The 17,868-nt window shown below is 42.0% G+C and overlaps 1 protein-coding gene across 1 annotated transcript in view; it reads right to left on the minus strand.

Annotated features, from left to right (window-relative positions):
* Nucleotides 1–15,381, minus strand: part of DYNC1LI2 (dynein cytoplasmic 1 light intermediate chain 2) — a 50,517-nt gene extending 35,136 nt beyond the window's left edge. Inside the window, exons 1-4 of the mRNA XM_072635931.1 lie at nucleotides 15,236–15,381; nucleotides 14,626–14,699; nucleotides 12,954–13,070; nucleotides 7,954–8,184 (exon numbers count right to left, since the gene is read on the minus strand). Coding sequence (XP_072492032.1) covers nucleotides 7,954–8,184; nucleotides 12,954–13,070; nucleotides 14,626–14,699; nucleotides 15,236–15,342 — 529 coding nt within the window. The 5' untranslated portion in view covers nucleotides 15,343–15,381. The remainder of the gene's footprint in view (nucleotides 1–7,953; nucleotides 8,185–12,953; nucleotides 13,071–14,625; nucleotides 14,700–15,235) is intronic.
* Between the last annotated feature and the right edge of the window lie 2,487 nt (nucleotides 15,382–17,868).

The raw sequence follows: 17,868 nt of genomic DNA on the forward strand, positions 1-17,868 counted from the left end.
TGACTTAGCCAAAGTAACACAAACTAATCTAGTTCTCAACCACCAATCCTGGGCTCTTTCTACACCACACTCCTTCCCTCTTACACCACAAATATAAGTGGCCAAATTGCCCTTTTTTCCATACCCAATCAAAAAGGGGATCTCGATCTACAGATGCTTCTAATCTACTACCTCAAAAAATGTCACAGGATCCAGAGCTAGAAGGGGCATTAAAGATAATCTAGTCCAATCCCTTCATTTTTCACATGAAGTAACAATGTAAGAAAATAAAATCACACAACTAATTTGAAAAGGACCCCCAAAGAGTTGATATTACTCCTTCTTATTCATGGGACAGATTTTTAAGACTCAAAAATGCTAATGTGACAAACTGTTTTCAACCATTACTATTCTACCAGCTTTGGATAGTTTAATTTGCAGAACACTGCTGCACATGCGAAGTTGGGGGGCTGATCAAATATAAACTGTTTCCAAATTGATGAAGCCCTCTGGACAGCACTGCAAATAGTGTTGTGTCTTTATAACTAATTCATAATGAACTTCATTCAGTGATTTAAACTTCTAATATAAACAACCCAAGAAATATTCATGGCTGCATTGTGACGTGAAGAGTAGCAGTTTGACCCAAACCTGAAACACAAAGCATTCTCATGTATCTATTAGAATTATTAACGAGCACCAAGGAATGACTGGTTTTTTTGTTCATTCTAAAAACATAACAAAATAACCACAACAGATAGTATTTTTAAAAAAAAATTTCCCTTAGAATACTGAACAGAAAGCAACCTATGGTTGATCTTTTGATGAAAATAAGAAATGAAGGAAATTTCAACCTTGAAGAAAACTCCTTTTATTATGACAATAATTGCATGTGAAGTGTTAAACATAAGGTGGTGGTGATATTACACCATGATTGCTTTATGCTTGTTCAGCATTTTCAAAGCACAGTCATATATATTTTTTCCTTCACAACAAGCCCATGAAGTAACCAAAAAAAAGCATCATTAGCCTGTCTTATGGAGAGGCAGCATGGTAGAGTGGAGTGGATGGAGAGATGAACTCAGAGCAGAGCTTGGAAGTCCTGAGCTCAAGCCCTCCCTCTTGATATATATTGGTTATGTAACTCTGGGCCAATCACTTCACTTCCCGGGGCTTGATGCATCTAAGGCATAAAGTTTTAGAAAAGATGTCAACTAGCACAGGTAGAGGAAGCCTAGACTAGAAGTAAGGTATTGTCCTCATACCACAATGCCTCTCACTGGAGTAAGGCTCCCTCCTCTTTCTCCTACTGTAGGTTGTCACTACGCCTAAGTGAAGCAGCTTCATTTTTATCAAACTGGTGAAACGAATACCACTTACTTTAGTTTTGTGTCATGTATTACAGATAACTCAACAGAAACAGACCCTGACAGGTTACAATCACTAAAGTTATTACCATCATGGGAAATGGACAGGCTTTGCAGAACACTTCAAAAACATCAGATTACCTTTAAATATTTTATGACTGGTTTTTCATAACATGGGTAAGGTCTATAAATGTGGAACATAGCATCATTTTAAGTTCATATTCAGACAGAAATCAGAATCAGCATACCTCCAAACCAGAGTGTGTGTTCGTCCTTTGTTGCCAAAGAAGACCATGCTGTCAGAGAAATAATGACATGACTTGCACTTGACTTTGTTTTGAGTGAGAGAGGGCTGTGCAGGTCACCAGCCTCACTTCTCCTCCAGAGCCATCTGAATCCAGTGACCAGATATTCATCAGGATGACTGGAGATGACCGAGAATGAGGCAATTGGGATTAAGTGACTTGCCCAAGGTCACACAGCTAGTGAGTGTCAAGTGTCTGAGGTGAGATTTGAACTCAGGACCTCCTGACTCCAGGGCTGGTCCTCTATCCACTGAGCCACCTAGTTGCCCCTTCCAAACTAGAGCAGGGATAAACTTAAGGATGCACACCAATGGCAGGCTAGTCCACTCCACCAGTTCAGTATAGCTCCAGCTTTGGTGGATCATTTCTAGAATGAGATGAGATGAGAGGCGTCCATGCTTCCAAAAATGAGGGCGCTTAAGAGTATAACCAAAAATGCTTCCATTACCTACTGGTTTCAGAAGTCAGAATAACTAACGTCAGTCCCATTCAAATTAACACTAAACCACTGTTTATACCTGAGTAAGCAAAAGTCCTGAAGTACTGTGGACAGTGTGTTAGAATTCTATGTTGGAATTAATTTTAATTAAATAATTTTGTGGTAACTTGGTGAAGCAGTAGCAAGTTTGAACATTTTATGAGCTTTAATTAAGCTAGGCTCTCTGATCCTCAGAATGTTTCCATTGCTTTCTGAAGACTTGGCAGTTTAACTGAGAATAATCTCAGTTTTATTCCAGTTTACAGGTCTATATATTTCAGAGAACTATATTTAATGGTGCAACACAATTAACAAGGAACACTAGAAATCCCACTTACAACTTTTTTTTCACATGAAGAACGTTTTAAACTTATCAAGCTCTATCTAAATGAAACCCCTTCCATTCTGCAACCTGCCAATGAAGCACACATGAAAACAAATGTCATCTAGTAATCTGGGCACCACAGTCTCATACCTAGTCCCCAGGCAACCAATGAATTCCTACAGGGAATATGGGAAAACAGGTAACTTCTCTGACACTTTTCCAATCATGAAATGTATCTTTGGAAGGATTTTGAAATTTCAAATTACTGCCTGTACTTTAAACCCTGGGGTGACACACGTAGTTGGTAAATTGTTTTGCACATGTAACTCACCAAGACCTGCAAATGCTAAAATCCACTGGTCATGAAACTCCTCCCCAAAGCACTTTGGAAGATCACATTTTTGTGTATCAAGGCTCTTCTACTGTCCTGCTCTATGAACTGGACCAAATGTCTGTGCTGGATCTCACATTTTTCATCTATAATATTTGGTGTTGCACTATGATCTGTCAAAATCCTTTCTAGTTCTGAAATTCTAAGATTTTATGAGTATTTTTCTCCCCTTTCTGCCTATTCAATTTCTTTGCCTACTGGCTAATTCATAAAGCACACGCCTATGTCAGCCCTATATCATATCAACACCAGGGGCTATTACCTCCAGCATCAAACATAAAATCCTGTTTCCTGTTAAAACCCTTCATAACCTTGTCTCTCTTACACCTTTCTACTTGCACCAATTGTATGACTCCAGTGATGCTGGCCTCCTTGCTGTTCCTCTCCCAACCCTGGGTGTTCAGTGGCTCCCCACCTCCTAGCTCCCCTGGCTTCAAGTCCTAGCTACATGTCCACGTTCTATAGGAGCCTTCCCTGTTTATTATCTCAAATTGATCCTAAATCCATCTTACTTGTACACAGTTGTTGGCACATGATCTCTCTCATTAGACTGTGAGCTCCTTGAAAGCTGGGTCTATTTTTGCCTTTCTCTGTATCTCTAGTGCTTAGCACAGTGCATGGCACATAAAAAGCACTGAACTGCTTGGTAACTTGCCTCCAAACAAGTCTACATTTACTCCACCCTAAAAAACACCCTTACTTGATCCATTCAGCCCTATTCCCTATCATTTCATATCTCTCCTGTCTTTTTGTGGTTAAACTCCTTGAGAAGGCTGCCTATCATTTGTGTCTTCAACCTGTGCCTTTGCTGCTTCTCATTTCCCTCTCTTAATTCTCTATAGTCTGGCTTCTAACCTCATCACCCAATTGAAACAGCTTTCTCCAAAGTTACCAATGATCTCTTAGTTGACAAATCCAACGACCTTTTTTCAATTCCCATTCTCTTTGACTTGTCTGCAGCCTTTTACATTATCAATCACTCTCTTCTCTTTGATACTCTCTTCTCTGCAGGTTTTCATGATATTTACAAGTTCTCTAAGCAAGTGAAGCTGGGTATGGAATCAGGAAGACCTGAGTTCAAAACTGGCCTCACACACTGTGTAACCCTGGACAACTGACTTTATATCTGTCTCAGTTTCCTCAACCATAAAATGGGGATAGTAATAGCATCTACCTCCCAGGGGGTTGGAAAGATCAAATGAGATATTTGTAAAGCACTTAGCATAGCACCTGGCACACAGTGGGCACTTAATAAATGCTTGTTTCCTTCCTTCTTTCTACCTATCTTGGACTGATCCTTGAGTCTCCTTTGCTGGATCTTGGTCCAAGTCACATCTGCCTACAGAGGATGTTCCTCAGAACCCAGTCCTCAACTCCCTCTATACTATTTCACTTGGTGATTTCATCAACTCCCACTTCTATGCTCATGATTCTCAGATCTATTTACCCAGTCCTAACCTCTCTCCTAACCTCCAGTCTAGCATCTTTAAATGCACACTGGACATCTTGAACCCAATGTCCTTTAACTCAACATATCTAAAATTGAACTCAGACTTTCTCTCCAAGCCCTCCTGCCTAACTTCCTTATTACTGGTTGAGGGTACCACCTTCCTTCTACTCAGGCTCAAAATCTAGGTGTCATCCTCTTCTCATTCCCTTTCATCTCCCCATATCCAACAGGTTGCCAAATCTTACCAATTTCACTTTTGTGACATCTCTGGTATACACCACCCTCCACAATATAGAAGGCCCTCATCATCTTATGCCTGGGCTACTGTAATAGCCTGCTGGTTGGTCTATCTGCCAAAGGGATCTTCCTAAAGTACAGTTTGATCATGTTGCCCCCCGCCCCTCCCCCCGCCAATAAATTCCAGTGGCTCCTTACCATCTGTAGGACCAAATATAAAATCTTGTTTGATGTATGAAGCCCTTCATGACCTTTCCGGTTTTCTTATACCTCACATAGCCCTAGGTACTCCGATTCAGTGCCACTAGCCTCCTTGTTGTTCCTCAAACAAGACACCATATCTCCCAACTCTGGGTATTTTCACCCAATACTCTCCATGGAAATCTCTGCCTCCTTATCTCTACCTCCTGGCTTCTGTGGTTGCAAGTCCTAGCTAAAAACCCAAATCTTTACAACCCCACCCCCACATTACCCCCACCCCCTTAATGCTAGTGCCTGACTTCTGTATTATACTCTCCAAGTAATCCTCTCTCTATATTATTTTTACACAGTTGTTTACATGTTGTATCCTTCCTTAGACTGTGAGCTCTCTGAGAGGAGGATCTACCTTTGTTGTTTTCTTTTGTATCCCCAACACTTAGCAGAGCGCCTGGTACACTGTACGCAATTAATAAATGATGCTGACAATTATTCAAAATTGTCTCTATCCTTTAAGGCCTAGCTTTAATTCCACCTCCTCCATAAAGCTTCTTCTGATCTTTTTTTCCATTACACTCTTAAAAGTGCCAACAGTCTATGACATATAAAACAGTATTTTTGTATACTCGTATTGTCCCCTACTGTCCCCATGTAATCTTGCTCCTTGGGGGACAGAAATCCTATCTTATATGTCCTCATATTATCATTACTTCCATTAACACGGTTCCACAACAAATCTCAGAGGTTCCAAGTTAAGTCCTCTCTTCCAGTGCCATGTATTATGGCTTTAGGTCACTTCTGGGTTTCAAGTAGGGTCAACAGGTAAACATTCTAAAACATTTCAAAAGATGCTGGCTTGTCCTCCCATTCTGGCTTAATTAAGCAAGGGGTCACCTAAAAATACAACTGAGAAGGAAAGGGATCTTTAATGTAAATATTATCTTTCAATTGCTTTTGCTTTAAAATAGAAAAGCACAAGGAAAAATAATAAAGATACTATGGGATAATTCAACATCTGGAAGAATCTCAGTATTGAGAGAAACAGCCAGCTAATAGAATTAAAGCTTCTCCTGGGAAAACATCTAATTCAAACCCTTCATTTTAAAGTTGAGGGAACTGAGACTCAGAGATTAAGCAATTTGTTCAAGACTGTACAGGTGACTCTCAAGTCTTCTCTAGCCTAAAAGAACCACATTATTAACATGCAATTTAAGATTAACTACACTTTAGCTCACAAGGCACAAAAACCGTCATCCCAAAGGTTTGATACATTGGGGTAGGGATGAGAACAAAGATTAACCAGAATTTGAATAAATTTACAGCACTGGACAGAACAACAAAAAAAAAAAACTCCAACATTACAAACATTTGTACACAGATATAGCATGTCAGAGATAGAAAGGATCTTAAAATCACCTAGTCTGACCCATTATTTTGCAGAGAAAGAGGCTAAGGCCCAGGAGGACGGAGAGGAAGAGGAACAGGCCAAAGGTCACCAGGCTAGGCAGTGGCAGGCAAATCCAGGTCTCCTAATTCTTACTCTGGGGATCTTGCTGCCTCTAAGCTTGATTTAAGTTGTTTTAAAAAACAAAACAAACCCCAAAAAGAAATATCTTTGAAATGTTATCACACTATAAAAATGAGCTCAGAATAATCAATTTATCACAATAAGTTAACTTACTTCTCTCTGTACCATTCCATATGTGTATCGGCTACAAAACTCCCCCACGTTCAAAAGTAGTTTGCTTTAGTGTGTCTAATTCTGGGGAAAAAAACCCCTCATTCTCTGTAAAGGTCAGTTGTTTTGATACTGGCTAGTTGGACTGCACAGCAATCAACGCAGCAAATACAACTGAGAAAACTTACAAAAGACAGGTTGAAAGGCTCAACTATAAAGCTCCCAGTGTCTGTGGGATACTTGAACTGACATGTGACAGAAAGCACAGGCAAAATGACAAGCGTGACAGGAAGACATGGGATGTGGAATTTGATTTGAAAAGCAAACCTAATATCTGGGAACCACCATTCTGAGTCATTATAATGCACGAGTTAGCACTGTGAGGATACTGTACACCATGCCCAAAAGGGCTCTCATTAATTCATTGGAGTGATGTCATACTGTGGAAATAAGCCAGTTTGAGCAGAGCCAACCCTTGTCAAAGACTGTTGCTGCTGCCGAGGCCACTCCTACTCTTCTGGCAAGTGGTCAGATGCTCATGTAACTGCACAGAAGCAAGGAAGAGGAAAAACAATCTTCTGAACCACGTATATTTTAAAACAAAAAACAATCCCTCCCCTCCCAAACTTCCTTCAAATTTGAAAATCAAGTCCTTTATTTTAAGAAAACTCTTATTTTAATAAACAAAATACAGCCTACCATTTAACAATGGAAAAGGGACCTTTACATGGATTTAGAAACAAATCACTCTAGCACTGGCTTACGTCTGAATTCTCTGAAAGAATTATGCTTTTAATTTCTATTTGTTCTCCTGCAGGTTAATGAAGGAAACAAGTTTTCGCCTGCCAAACAATGTAACTCCTAGTGGGAGCTTCTGGCTACACAGATCACATTAGAACCCACTGACTCAAAGACTGTTAGAACCATATAAGACCTGAGCAATCATCTGGCCTAGAGATCATCCTTACTCTACAGGAGAAAAAGCTCCTCAGGAGGAAGTGACTATCCCATAAAGTTATTATGTGGTAGAGTTGAGACTTGGACCCAGGTTTTCTAAATGCAAAACCCGAGCTGTTCCCACAACAAACTGGGGCCTGCTAAAGAGTTCTAAGGTCACACGCTAACAACAAAAAGACCCAGAGATCAGATCATGTTTAAGTAAGGAAAGCCTTATTGTACATTCTTCCTTTAAAAAACCCCCCCAAAAACCCCCCAAAACTTCACGTCAATGGGGAAAGTAAAGAATACCAATCAAACTGATTTCATATAGAGAGACCACCTGGGGATAGGAGGAGAGCCTTGAAAATGTTCTGAAACCCTAAGCTGAAAAGGGCTGAGCTTTCAAAGGGCATCTTCAAGGAAGAGAATGCAACCATTCATTCAGTAAATTTTTATTAAGCACCTTCTATGTGCTTACTTCTTCAAAGAGAGGATCTTGAATGTCCAAAATATTATCCACCTACTAAAATGAGGACCATTCAAAGGACCTACCATGAAAATAGACCCATAATTACACTCTCATGCAGAAAAAGGCATTGTACTTACACTTTTGCTCCATGTCTCTCATTTCTTCTGGTGGGATCTTCATTTTATCTATGTGCTCCCTCAAAACACTGGCCCATTTCTGTAACGATTCCATAACAGTCCAAGGCCTAGACATATCTGCCACAAAGATGACTAGAGTCTCTTGCAGGGTTTCTGCAGAAACAGCAAACTTCAACAGGCCTTTATGGTACAAATCTCCATCCAGGATCCACACATTGCAACGTGTGTGATCTGTGGGGAAGAGAAAAAAATGCAACAATTCCACACTCAAGTTTGCTGCCACTGTAACTGCATCCTAGAAAGGTTATCAGTAAATCCTTAATGCCAAAGTCAAAATTAAAAGACACTATAACTAGAAATGCTTTATTTACAAAGCAAAATGTAACCAAGAGTCATATGCACATAAATTGCTTCATCCCTTAAAAGGAGGGATAAGAGAAGATATCTATAAATATTCTCAAAGCAAGCTGAAGTATGGTACAACTTAACAAAAAAAAAATACTACACCCTTTACTACTTTTATTGGAAATTAAGGCTTTGTTACAATTGAAGACTATATTTGGAAATAAATGTAATGTAAAAACAAAAGGTATCAAGAAAAAACAAAGAGCACATTTCTTCTTTTCAATCTAAAAGGTAGAATTTGAGGAATGAGACGACAAATGTTAGCACGTAAGGTTGTACAATTTCATACATTATCTTACTTGATCTTCATAAAAGTCCTGTTAGGCAATTAGTAGAGGTAGGTTTTCTACTAATGGTAGAGGTAGATGAGGAAACCAAGGCTAACAGTCTTTCACTGCCAGTAAGAGCAAGATAAGAAATCAAGTATTTGCCAATAGTGCCAATTTTGTAAAACAAAACTGAAAATTAAGACTCCTACATCAACTTTCAAAAAATAAACATTTTAATTATGGGGTATTTTAGAAAGTGCTTTCACCTAACATTTTATTTTGACCCTCACCTCAACTCTGGGACTTCCTTACCCCATTTTTGGATGAAGAAGCTAAGGTACAGAGGAGGTAAGGTATTCTTTGGCATGAAACATCAGGATGCGTAGAGTGCATCCTCCTTCCCGGAAACAGAAGCTTCTTGAGGACAGTAACCTATTTTTGCCATTGTATCTTCAGTGTTTTGCACAAGTGGGCACTTAATGTTTTCTGAATAGAAATGGGTGCCCTTGTCCCACCTCTGCCCCTTTGCAGTGCTTTACTCCTATTCCCCCAACCCCACCCCTGATCCCGCATTTCCAGTTTGCAAATCTTACAACATTACAAATGCCAGCCACGATGACTACTGTTGTATTACTAAGGGCAGTATCAGGCCTGGCCATGGCTTGTTTCTTGTATGTTCCGTGTCAGTCCCTGTGGCCTTGCTCTCCCATCTTCACCGCAGGTCCCTTCAGGGCTCAGCTCTAACATTAGTTCTGTGTCTGCCCAAGATCTCTCCTGATGTCCCTCTTCTCTTCTGCCATTATTGCGGTCTCCATGCCCCTTTCTTCAACTTAGATTATTTTTAGATTATTATTTATTATTTACTTTTTGTTGGACATGTTGTTTACTTTCAGTAAAATATAAATTCTTTGGGAAAAGGGACCATTTCATTTTTGCCTTTATAAGCCCAGGGACTGGCACAGTGCCAGGCAGAGAGAAGACATTTATCAAATGTTCTGTAAATTAAACAATCAGCTCTTAGTTCACACATCCCCAAATGAGTAGCCAAAGAAATGACTGTGGTGAGAACTAGAGCCAATCTTTCCAAATCTGTCAGGTTTGGGGGGCCAGGAGAGGGGTGATAACAGTTCTTATCACATCACAACTACCCTTCAAATGCATACCTTTTAAATCAAAACCATTTCGTAATATGCTTATATCACTAAAGTAAAAAAGGTAAGAGTTAAAGAGAAATGAGATTTGTTTCTAATCCAAATAGTGCTTCAAATAAAAACAAATTGACATCTAATTATATACTTCAAAAAAGCTATATTAAACATTTATCATAACTGACGTTTACAGTGGCTAATGATTTAAAAAAAAGTCTTTTTTCACAACAACCTATATGGTAGATAGTGAGAGTATGATCCTCATTTTACAGATGAGGCAAACAAAGCTCAAGGAAGGAAAAACACTTGCCCAAAATCAAGTAAGTCAACCAAACCCAAGCTTCTTGGTTCTAAAACCCAAATTTTATATACATATATGTATACGTATATTATACCAGGCTACCTACAAAATTAAAAATTATGATAATCTCAAAGAAATGTGAACAAGGAGTTATAAAACTACTTCTACTTAGAGGAAGTGAGGTAGAGAGTCAAGACGCTGGTAAAGCAGACTGGATTCTGGTCCCCATTAACTTGCTGTGTGATTCAGAGTAGGTCACCTAACCTCTCTGTAAAATGAAAACTAAACCTCTCTCACAGGAATGTAATGAGGATCAAATAAGATAACCCACTTAAAAGCACTTTGCAGTCATAAAGTCCTAGGCATAAATATTATTAATATCATAAGGACATGAAAATGCTTTGGCATGAAATGAACTTTGACTAGTCCAAAATACTAGGAAAATTGTATCCACGCTATGTATTTGAGAAATTAGAAAATTATATCCACACTATGTATTTGAGATATAAGAAAAAAAGTTAAAAAATGAAAAGCGAAAGACAAAGTTTTCATTTGTTCAAAGGTTGCCCTATCTCATCCAAGGCTGAAATGTAGCTGTTCTTTATGTTACATGAAGGGTCTCTAAAAGTGGACAAACAAATCTGCTCTTGATTCTTACAGGAAAGGAGGGTTTGAAAGGATTTTAGCACTGAAGCCAATGTAACCACTCCCAACATTCCAATTTATGTGGGAAGGAAGGAAGCTAGAAAATTCAAAAGGTGAGAGTTACAAGTTTAAACACTGATTTTAAAAAATATATGAAAAACTATAGGGAGTGTGGCATAGTGGAGGGGGAACTGGGAACCAGGAAGACCTAGATTCAAGTCCAGCACCTGAGGTATTGGTTGGTTGTTGTTGTTCAGTCTTGCCCAGCTCTTTTGAGACATTTGGAGTTCTCTTGGCAAAGACACTGGAATGGCTTGGCATTTCCTGCTCCAGCTCTTTTTACAGATGAGGAAACTGAGGCAAACAGGGTTAAGTGACTTGCCCAGAGTCACCCACCTAGTGTCTAAGGCTGGATTTGAACTCAGGAAGATAAATCTTCCTGACTCCAGGTCCAGCGCTCTATCCACTGCACCACCTAGCTGACTGTTTAACCTTGGACTAATCACTTAATATCTTAGTATCATCTAATTTAAAAGACCACTGAGGCCAATCTTCTTCATTTTACAAATCAGGGATCTAAGAGAGGTCTAAGAAAGTAAAGTGGCATGCCAACATGTGTTCTGTTTCACTTCATAACAACCTTCCTAGAATTTTAAATGGTCCTGGGCAAGATTTTATTATTTTTTGTCATCATAACCCAATTCAAAGAAAAGTATTTCATTTTTATTGTGACCTCTATATTCAGATGAACTTTCTTACAAAAAAAACCTGGGGATAACATTTCTTCATTTAAAAGCCAAAACTCCAAGCTAAATCATAGCACACTCCAAAGCAGGGCTCAGGTCATGAGGAAACTTCTGTTAATCCAAGAAATACAGAATTTAAAGTGGTGTAACAGCAGCATATATATACACCTTCTCCTACCAGCAATCCAATAAATTAATGCTGAAAAGGAGCATTAAAAAATGTTTAAAAAAATCCAAACTTCTAATATATCATTTCAGGAGTTCTTCACAGGAAAATAACAGGCTACCAAGACCAAGATATCAAGGTAGACTCCTGAAAAGATCTTATCTATATCTAAACTTTAAGTAAGTTTTAATTGCTATTAGATAAAAGCCTGCAAACAAAAGCAGATGTGTTTTCTATAATATTTTTTCAAAGGATAGGAGGGGGCACGATTTAATACAAAAAACACATTTTCACGTGTGAATTCTCTCCCTCACACATTCTATATTGCAACCAAAATGTCTCATACTTTCCCACCTTTATAATTTGCTCATATTACTCCCCACACCTGGAAGAGCCCCTCATTCCCCAACCAAATTTTGCCTGTTGAATTTCTACCTAGCATTCAAGGTCCAGCCCTACATTCTCTAGGCCTCCGTTCATGGTTCCTCAAAGTGTAAGTGATCTCTTCTTTAAATGCTCCTCCATCAGGGTGGGATCTGGCCCCAAAGGGGTGACTGCTCAACACTGCTTAGGTAAGCTGGGAGTCATCAATTCTAATCTTTCTGGTGAGGAAGACCAGCAGGCCTTACCATCTGTGCCCTCCTACAAAATGTCACCTAACCTACTGCTACAACCTAAAGACCTCTGGGCCTTGCTATCCGATTCACTTTTAAACCCTTAGGACTCTTTCCCCCTGCACCTGAAATCTTCTTTCCCCAAAAGTTTTGTGTGGATAACCAGTGTTGGGTGGAAGACTTGGTTGTTTAAGCCCTGACTCAACATACAGTGACCTTGTGATCATGGGCAAGTCACTTAACCTGTCAGTGGTCTAGGCCAGGAGTGTTGTTCTCAAATAGAAATGGGGGCCACTAAACCATAATAAGGATTCCTGTGGGATGCATGTAAACTTAGAAAACCATATATTAACATGATCTATGTTTCATTTTATTTTGTTAAATATTTTCCAATTACATTTTAATCTGGTTCAGGCTGCACTCAGGAGTACTGTGGGATCCATGTTTGATACCTGTTCTAGGGAACTCTCTAAAACATGCCAATTTGTATTTGGAAAATAAGTTTCCTCACAGGGAAGCTTCCTATACCAATGCAATGGCTGGCCCAGTCCCTAGCCTATTTTCTCACAATATGAGTGTGAACTAATTGAAAACGGAGACTCTCTTGCTTTTTCCATTTGAATCCCAGCACTCAGAACAGTGCTTGCACTCATACATACTAAGCACCTAAAAAATGCTTTATTCATGATGAGTTGGAGCAACTTACCATCTCTATCTTCATCATGAATGTTAAGGTATAGATATTCTAAACCTCTTCCTTTTTTGCTGTGTTCTGCTCCTTGTAATTTAGCCAAGAGTGTTGTTTTACCTGAACCATCTTCACCTATAAATGATATTTAGAAGAAAAACGTAAGAACGTAATTTACTCAGTCCACAGAAACCATGCTGATATTCTAAAAGAAATAGGTATAGCTATCACACTTATACATATATCATGATATAACAGAACCCCTTTAAAAAGGTGATTTCACAGCACAGGACAGAATTTAAACTTATGTTAACAAACTTTAATAGCTATGTTTTGGCAGGACATGATTTAGACATGGCAGAAACATGACAAATAAGGAACTATAAGAAAACTGGAGTAAAGGATATCATCAAAGAACTGAATCATCATAAAAGAGCTAATCACCTGGCATGACCTCATGGACAGTGCATGTATTCCACTGACATCTTCATGTCAAGAAAGAATGAATAAGGCTCCTCTGCACAACAGGCAAACCCCCTCACCCTATGGTGAACTTATGGGATGACACAGACAAGACTGTCTCACAGGATGGGCAAACATAGATGGGCTACAATCTGCTCTGTTGAGAGGAACATCCACATCAATGAAATCACAAATCTATTTAAAGTATTTTAGACTTTAGACTTTTAAACCTGGAATACCAAAGATCACCCCATCCAGCCCTTTACTTTTGCAGATAGGAAAACCTAAGGCCCAGAGATTGTAACTTATAACACAAGGTTACACACTAGCTAGCTAGAATGCAGAAATGGGTTTAAAATCTAGGCTTTCTGCTTTCCAGTTCAACGTTCTTTTCTTTACTTCACACTGCCCTCACCTATGAAAGGATTATCCAGTTCTCTGTAATAAAAACTCAAGTTATAATCTATTCTTTCATGTGAAAAATAAATGAATTTGGTTCTACCTATAGCAATTTGAAAAAAAAAAAAAGGTAAATGAAAAAGTCAAAGAATAAGTTGGGATCAATCGCTTCCGAGCAACTATGTTAAATGGACTATTACAAAGAAAGCAGAGTTATGAGCCACAGTAAGTCTAAAATGACATCCTTAAGCTTCCAGTATTTAAATAGCAAGGTCTAAGTGTGACAGCCAACGATCACCAAGAGAAAATTCAGTCTATGGCCAGGACAGAACCCAACACTTGCTTTCAACTTCAGCGTGTCTCCTTCACTAGCACTATGAAGGCTAGGAAACTAATGAAAATAAAGGACAGGTCTCCAGCAGACTCTACCAGCACCTCGTCTGCACGTGGCTGTTTGCACGCTCTCTCCCCCGTAAGGGAAGGGCCTCCTCAGGAGCAGGGGAGGTGTTGGCCTTCCCCGGTAATCCCAGGGCCCGGACCCCTGCTGGTACCTAACAAACCCCTCAGGAATGGCTGGCTTCTCTTGTCACTCACGTTAATGACCTCTGCCACTGTAACGGAGTAACTCTACGCAACCAGAAAGTCAGAGTTTTTAAAACAATAAACAGAAAGAAGGAACTGCGTAACCTGCAGGAATCAGGGGAAAAGCACCCGGCGAGTTTAAAGTCTCCCCGCATTACACCAGCTGACCCAGGGAACTTCCAAGGCTCGCACAACCCGACGGGCCCGGCCCGGCCCACCCCCGCCGGGGCGTCCGGACGGCACTCACCGAAGACGAGGATGTTTTTGCCCGCCGGTAACTTGGACCTGGACCGGGTGGACACTTCGCTGAGGATGGAGGACCTGCGGGGGACACGCGGGGCGCAGCGGTGAGCCGGGCGCCCTCGGACAATGCGGCAAGGGCCCGCCGCGCTCTCGGAAGCCCGAGCCCTGACCCCGGCGTTGTCCGGGGCACGCCAGGGCGCTACCGGTCTGTGAATCGTCACCAGTGACCGCCGCCCACCGCAGAGGGGCCCCGGGGGGTGGGGCGGAAGGGCCGTGGTGGGACCCCGGAGGGGGAAGAGCGGAGGAAAACGAGAAACCCCACGCCGGCTGCGGTCTGGTCCGGGAGGGAGGGGCTGCTACTGCCCCCATTACACGGAGAAGGAAAAGTGAGGCAGGCGCAGGGGAGGGGACTTGCCCGGGGTCACCCAACTAGTAGATAGCAGGCTTCCTGCCTCAAAGGAGGTGAGAGAGAAGGGGGCGAAGAGGGAGAGGAGCCGGGAGGGAGGAGGGCAGCAGGGGAGAGGCGGGCGGAGGCTGCCCCACCATCCCGGTCCCGCGGCCCCGCCCCGCCCGGCTCGGCTCCTCCACGCTCAGCCCGCCGGTCCCCCACTCACCACAGGTTCTGCCCTTCGTCCTCCTCGCTCGGCAGGTCCCCGGCGCCCGGGGCCCCGGTCCCTTCAGGTCCCAGCAGCAGCTTCTTCTCCACCCCCACCGGCGCCATCTTGCCAACTGCAGCCACAAAGAGGGCCTTCCCCCGGGCCCGCCGAGGACCCCGCGCCGGCGGGGTGCCCGGAGGGACGCCGGTTCCCGACACCGAATTACCTCACCCCTCTGCGGCCGCCGCGGCTGCCACCCTACGCCAAATCACCCGTTAGCCTAGACACCTGCCTCCCTGAACAGCTTGGCAAGACAAGCGAGGGCAACAGAGCGTGCAGCTCAGTGTCAGGCAGTAAGGAAGACAACTAAGAAGCCGAAGGCTTGGCTCTGTGACACAGCGAGGAGCCGCCCTGAGTCTGAGGAGCGCTGCAGCGCCCCCTCCTGGCCTGAAGGAGGACGGCAGCCAAGACCTCCTGACTCTAGTCTGGTACCCAGGCTCCTGCATCCTAGGAGAGCATCATTCAATCCCAAGCCTTCTCTCCCCACCCCCACCCCCAAAACCCCACCCGTGACCACAGAAGGTCAGCCACAGGGTGCTAAAGCTTGGAAGGGCCTCTGAATGACATATTGTTCGTAGGATTTAGAGCTCAAAGGAATCTTCGAGATCTCCTTCATTTTTACAAATGAGGAAACTGAACCCCAGGATTGGGGAAGGGACTTATCCAGTATCACATGGGGCCAGTGAAAAAGCCAAGAATAGTGGTGTTCACGTCACCCAGGGCTCTTTCTGTAAGGGGGTGAAGATAATTGGGGTCCCTGATTAATGTGATGAGTTCTTCAATCCACCCATTACTGACATTTATATTGGGCTTTTTTTTTTTAATTTGGCAAAGTGCCTTTAGTACATTATCTTATTTGAGTCTCCCAACAGCCCTGTGAAGCAGTTACTATGGGTGCGACCATTTCTATTTTACAGATGTGGATTGACTTCTTGTTCCATTCCAGGAGACTGCTTCCTCCGTTCTCCCAGGCTTTCACTTTTTTTCAGTCACTCCCTGTCTACTACCTGCAAGGCATGTGGTGTCTCCCCCATTATTAGGGGACCCTCATTTGATGCATCTATCCCTGCTGGCTGTCATATCCTTTCTCTCCTTACTATAGTGGCTGCCCTTCTGGAGAGGGCTGTCTGCAATGGTGCCTCCACTTGGGCTGGCTTCTGACCTCACATTTGGCAAAGACGACTCTCTCCAAGTGTGCTAGCAATCTCTTGAATGCCAGATTTGACGGCTGTTTCTCAATCCTTATCCTTCTCGACCTCTCTGCAACTTTTGGCATTGTCAATCACCTTTTTGGCCCTTGGTGCTCTCTTCTCATGGGTTTTGTGACACGGCTGTCTCCTGGTTCTCCTTCTCTCTTACTTCCTTTTTGGTCTCCTTTGATGGATCTTCATCCAGGTCACACTTGCTTGCTGTGGGTACCTCGCAAGGCTCCATCCTGTGCTTTTTTCTCTTCTCTCTATATATTATTTTACCTGGTGATCTTGTCCGCTCTCATGGATTCAATTATCATCTTTATGCTAATGATTCTCAGATTTACTTGTCTAACTCTGGATGTCATCCTTGACTACTCAACTCTTCACTGTCACTCCCCCCAAACCCCATGTAGAATCTGTTTTGAAGGCCTATCAATTTTCCCTTTGTAACATCTCTTGCATATACCTCCTTCTCTCCTCTGCCACTGCTCTGATGTCTGACATGGGTCTTCATCGCCTCACACCTGGACTATTAGAATAGCCTGCTAGTTGGTCTGTCTGCCATGGGTATCTTCCCATTTTCATCCATCCTTATCTCAACTGTCACAGTGATCTTCACCAAGTCCAGGTCTCATCGTGTCATATACCACCACCAGCACCCCTCAACAACCTCCAATGACTATCACCACCAGGATCAAACATAAAATCCTGTTTGACTTTCAGAGCTGTTCATAACCTGACTCACCCCTACCTTTTCAGTCTCCTTAAACCTTACAGTGCCTCCCCATCCCATAGTCTTCAATCCAGTGACACTGGCCTTCTTGCTGTTCCTAAAATAAGACATGTCATCTCTTGATTGGGCATTTTCTCTGGCTCTTTCTCTCTCATGCCTGGAATGCTTACTTTCCTCATTTCTTTCTCCTGGCTTCGCTAGCTTCTTTTCAGTTCCAGTCAAAGTGCCGTTCTTGATTCCCCTTAATTCTAGTGACTTTTGTCTGATTATTTCCAATTTATACAGTGTTCTGCTTGTTTGAACAAGTATTTGCATATTGTCACCCCATTAGACTGTAAGTTCCATAAGGGCAAAGACTGTCTTACCTTTCTTTGTATTCTCAGCACTTAGCATAGTTTCTGGCACATATTAGGTGCTTAATATATTTATTTAGGGCAGTTAGGTGGTGCAGTGGATAGAGTGCTTGGCCTGGAGTTAGGAAGATTCATCCTCTTGAATTCCAATCTGACCTCAGACACATACTAGCTGTGTGACCCTGGGCAAGTCACTTAACCCTGTTTGCCTCAGTTTCCTCATCTACAAAATGAGCTGGAGAAGGAAATGTCAATCCACTCCAGTATCTTTTACAAGAAAACCTCAAATGAGGTCTTGAAGAGTCAAACACA

Source organism: Notamacropus eugenii, chromosome 1 (assembly GCF_028372415.1).
Source record: "Notamacropus eugenii isolate mMacEug1 chromosome 1, mMacEug1.pri_v2, whole genome shotgun sequence".
Lineage (NCBI taxonomy): Eukaryota > Metazoa > Chordata > Mammalia > Diprotodontia > Macropodidae > Notamacropus > Notamacropus eugenii.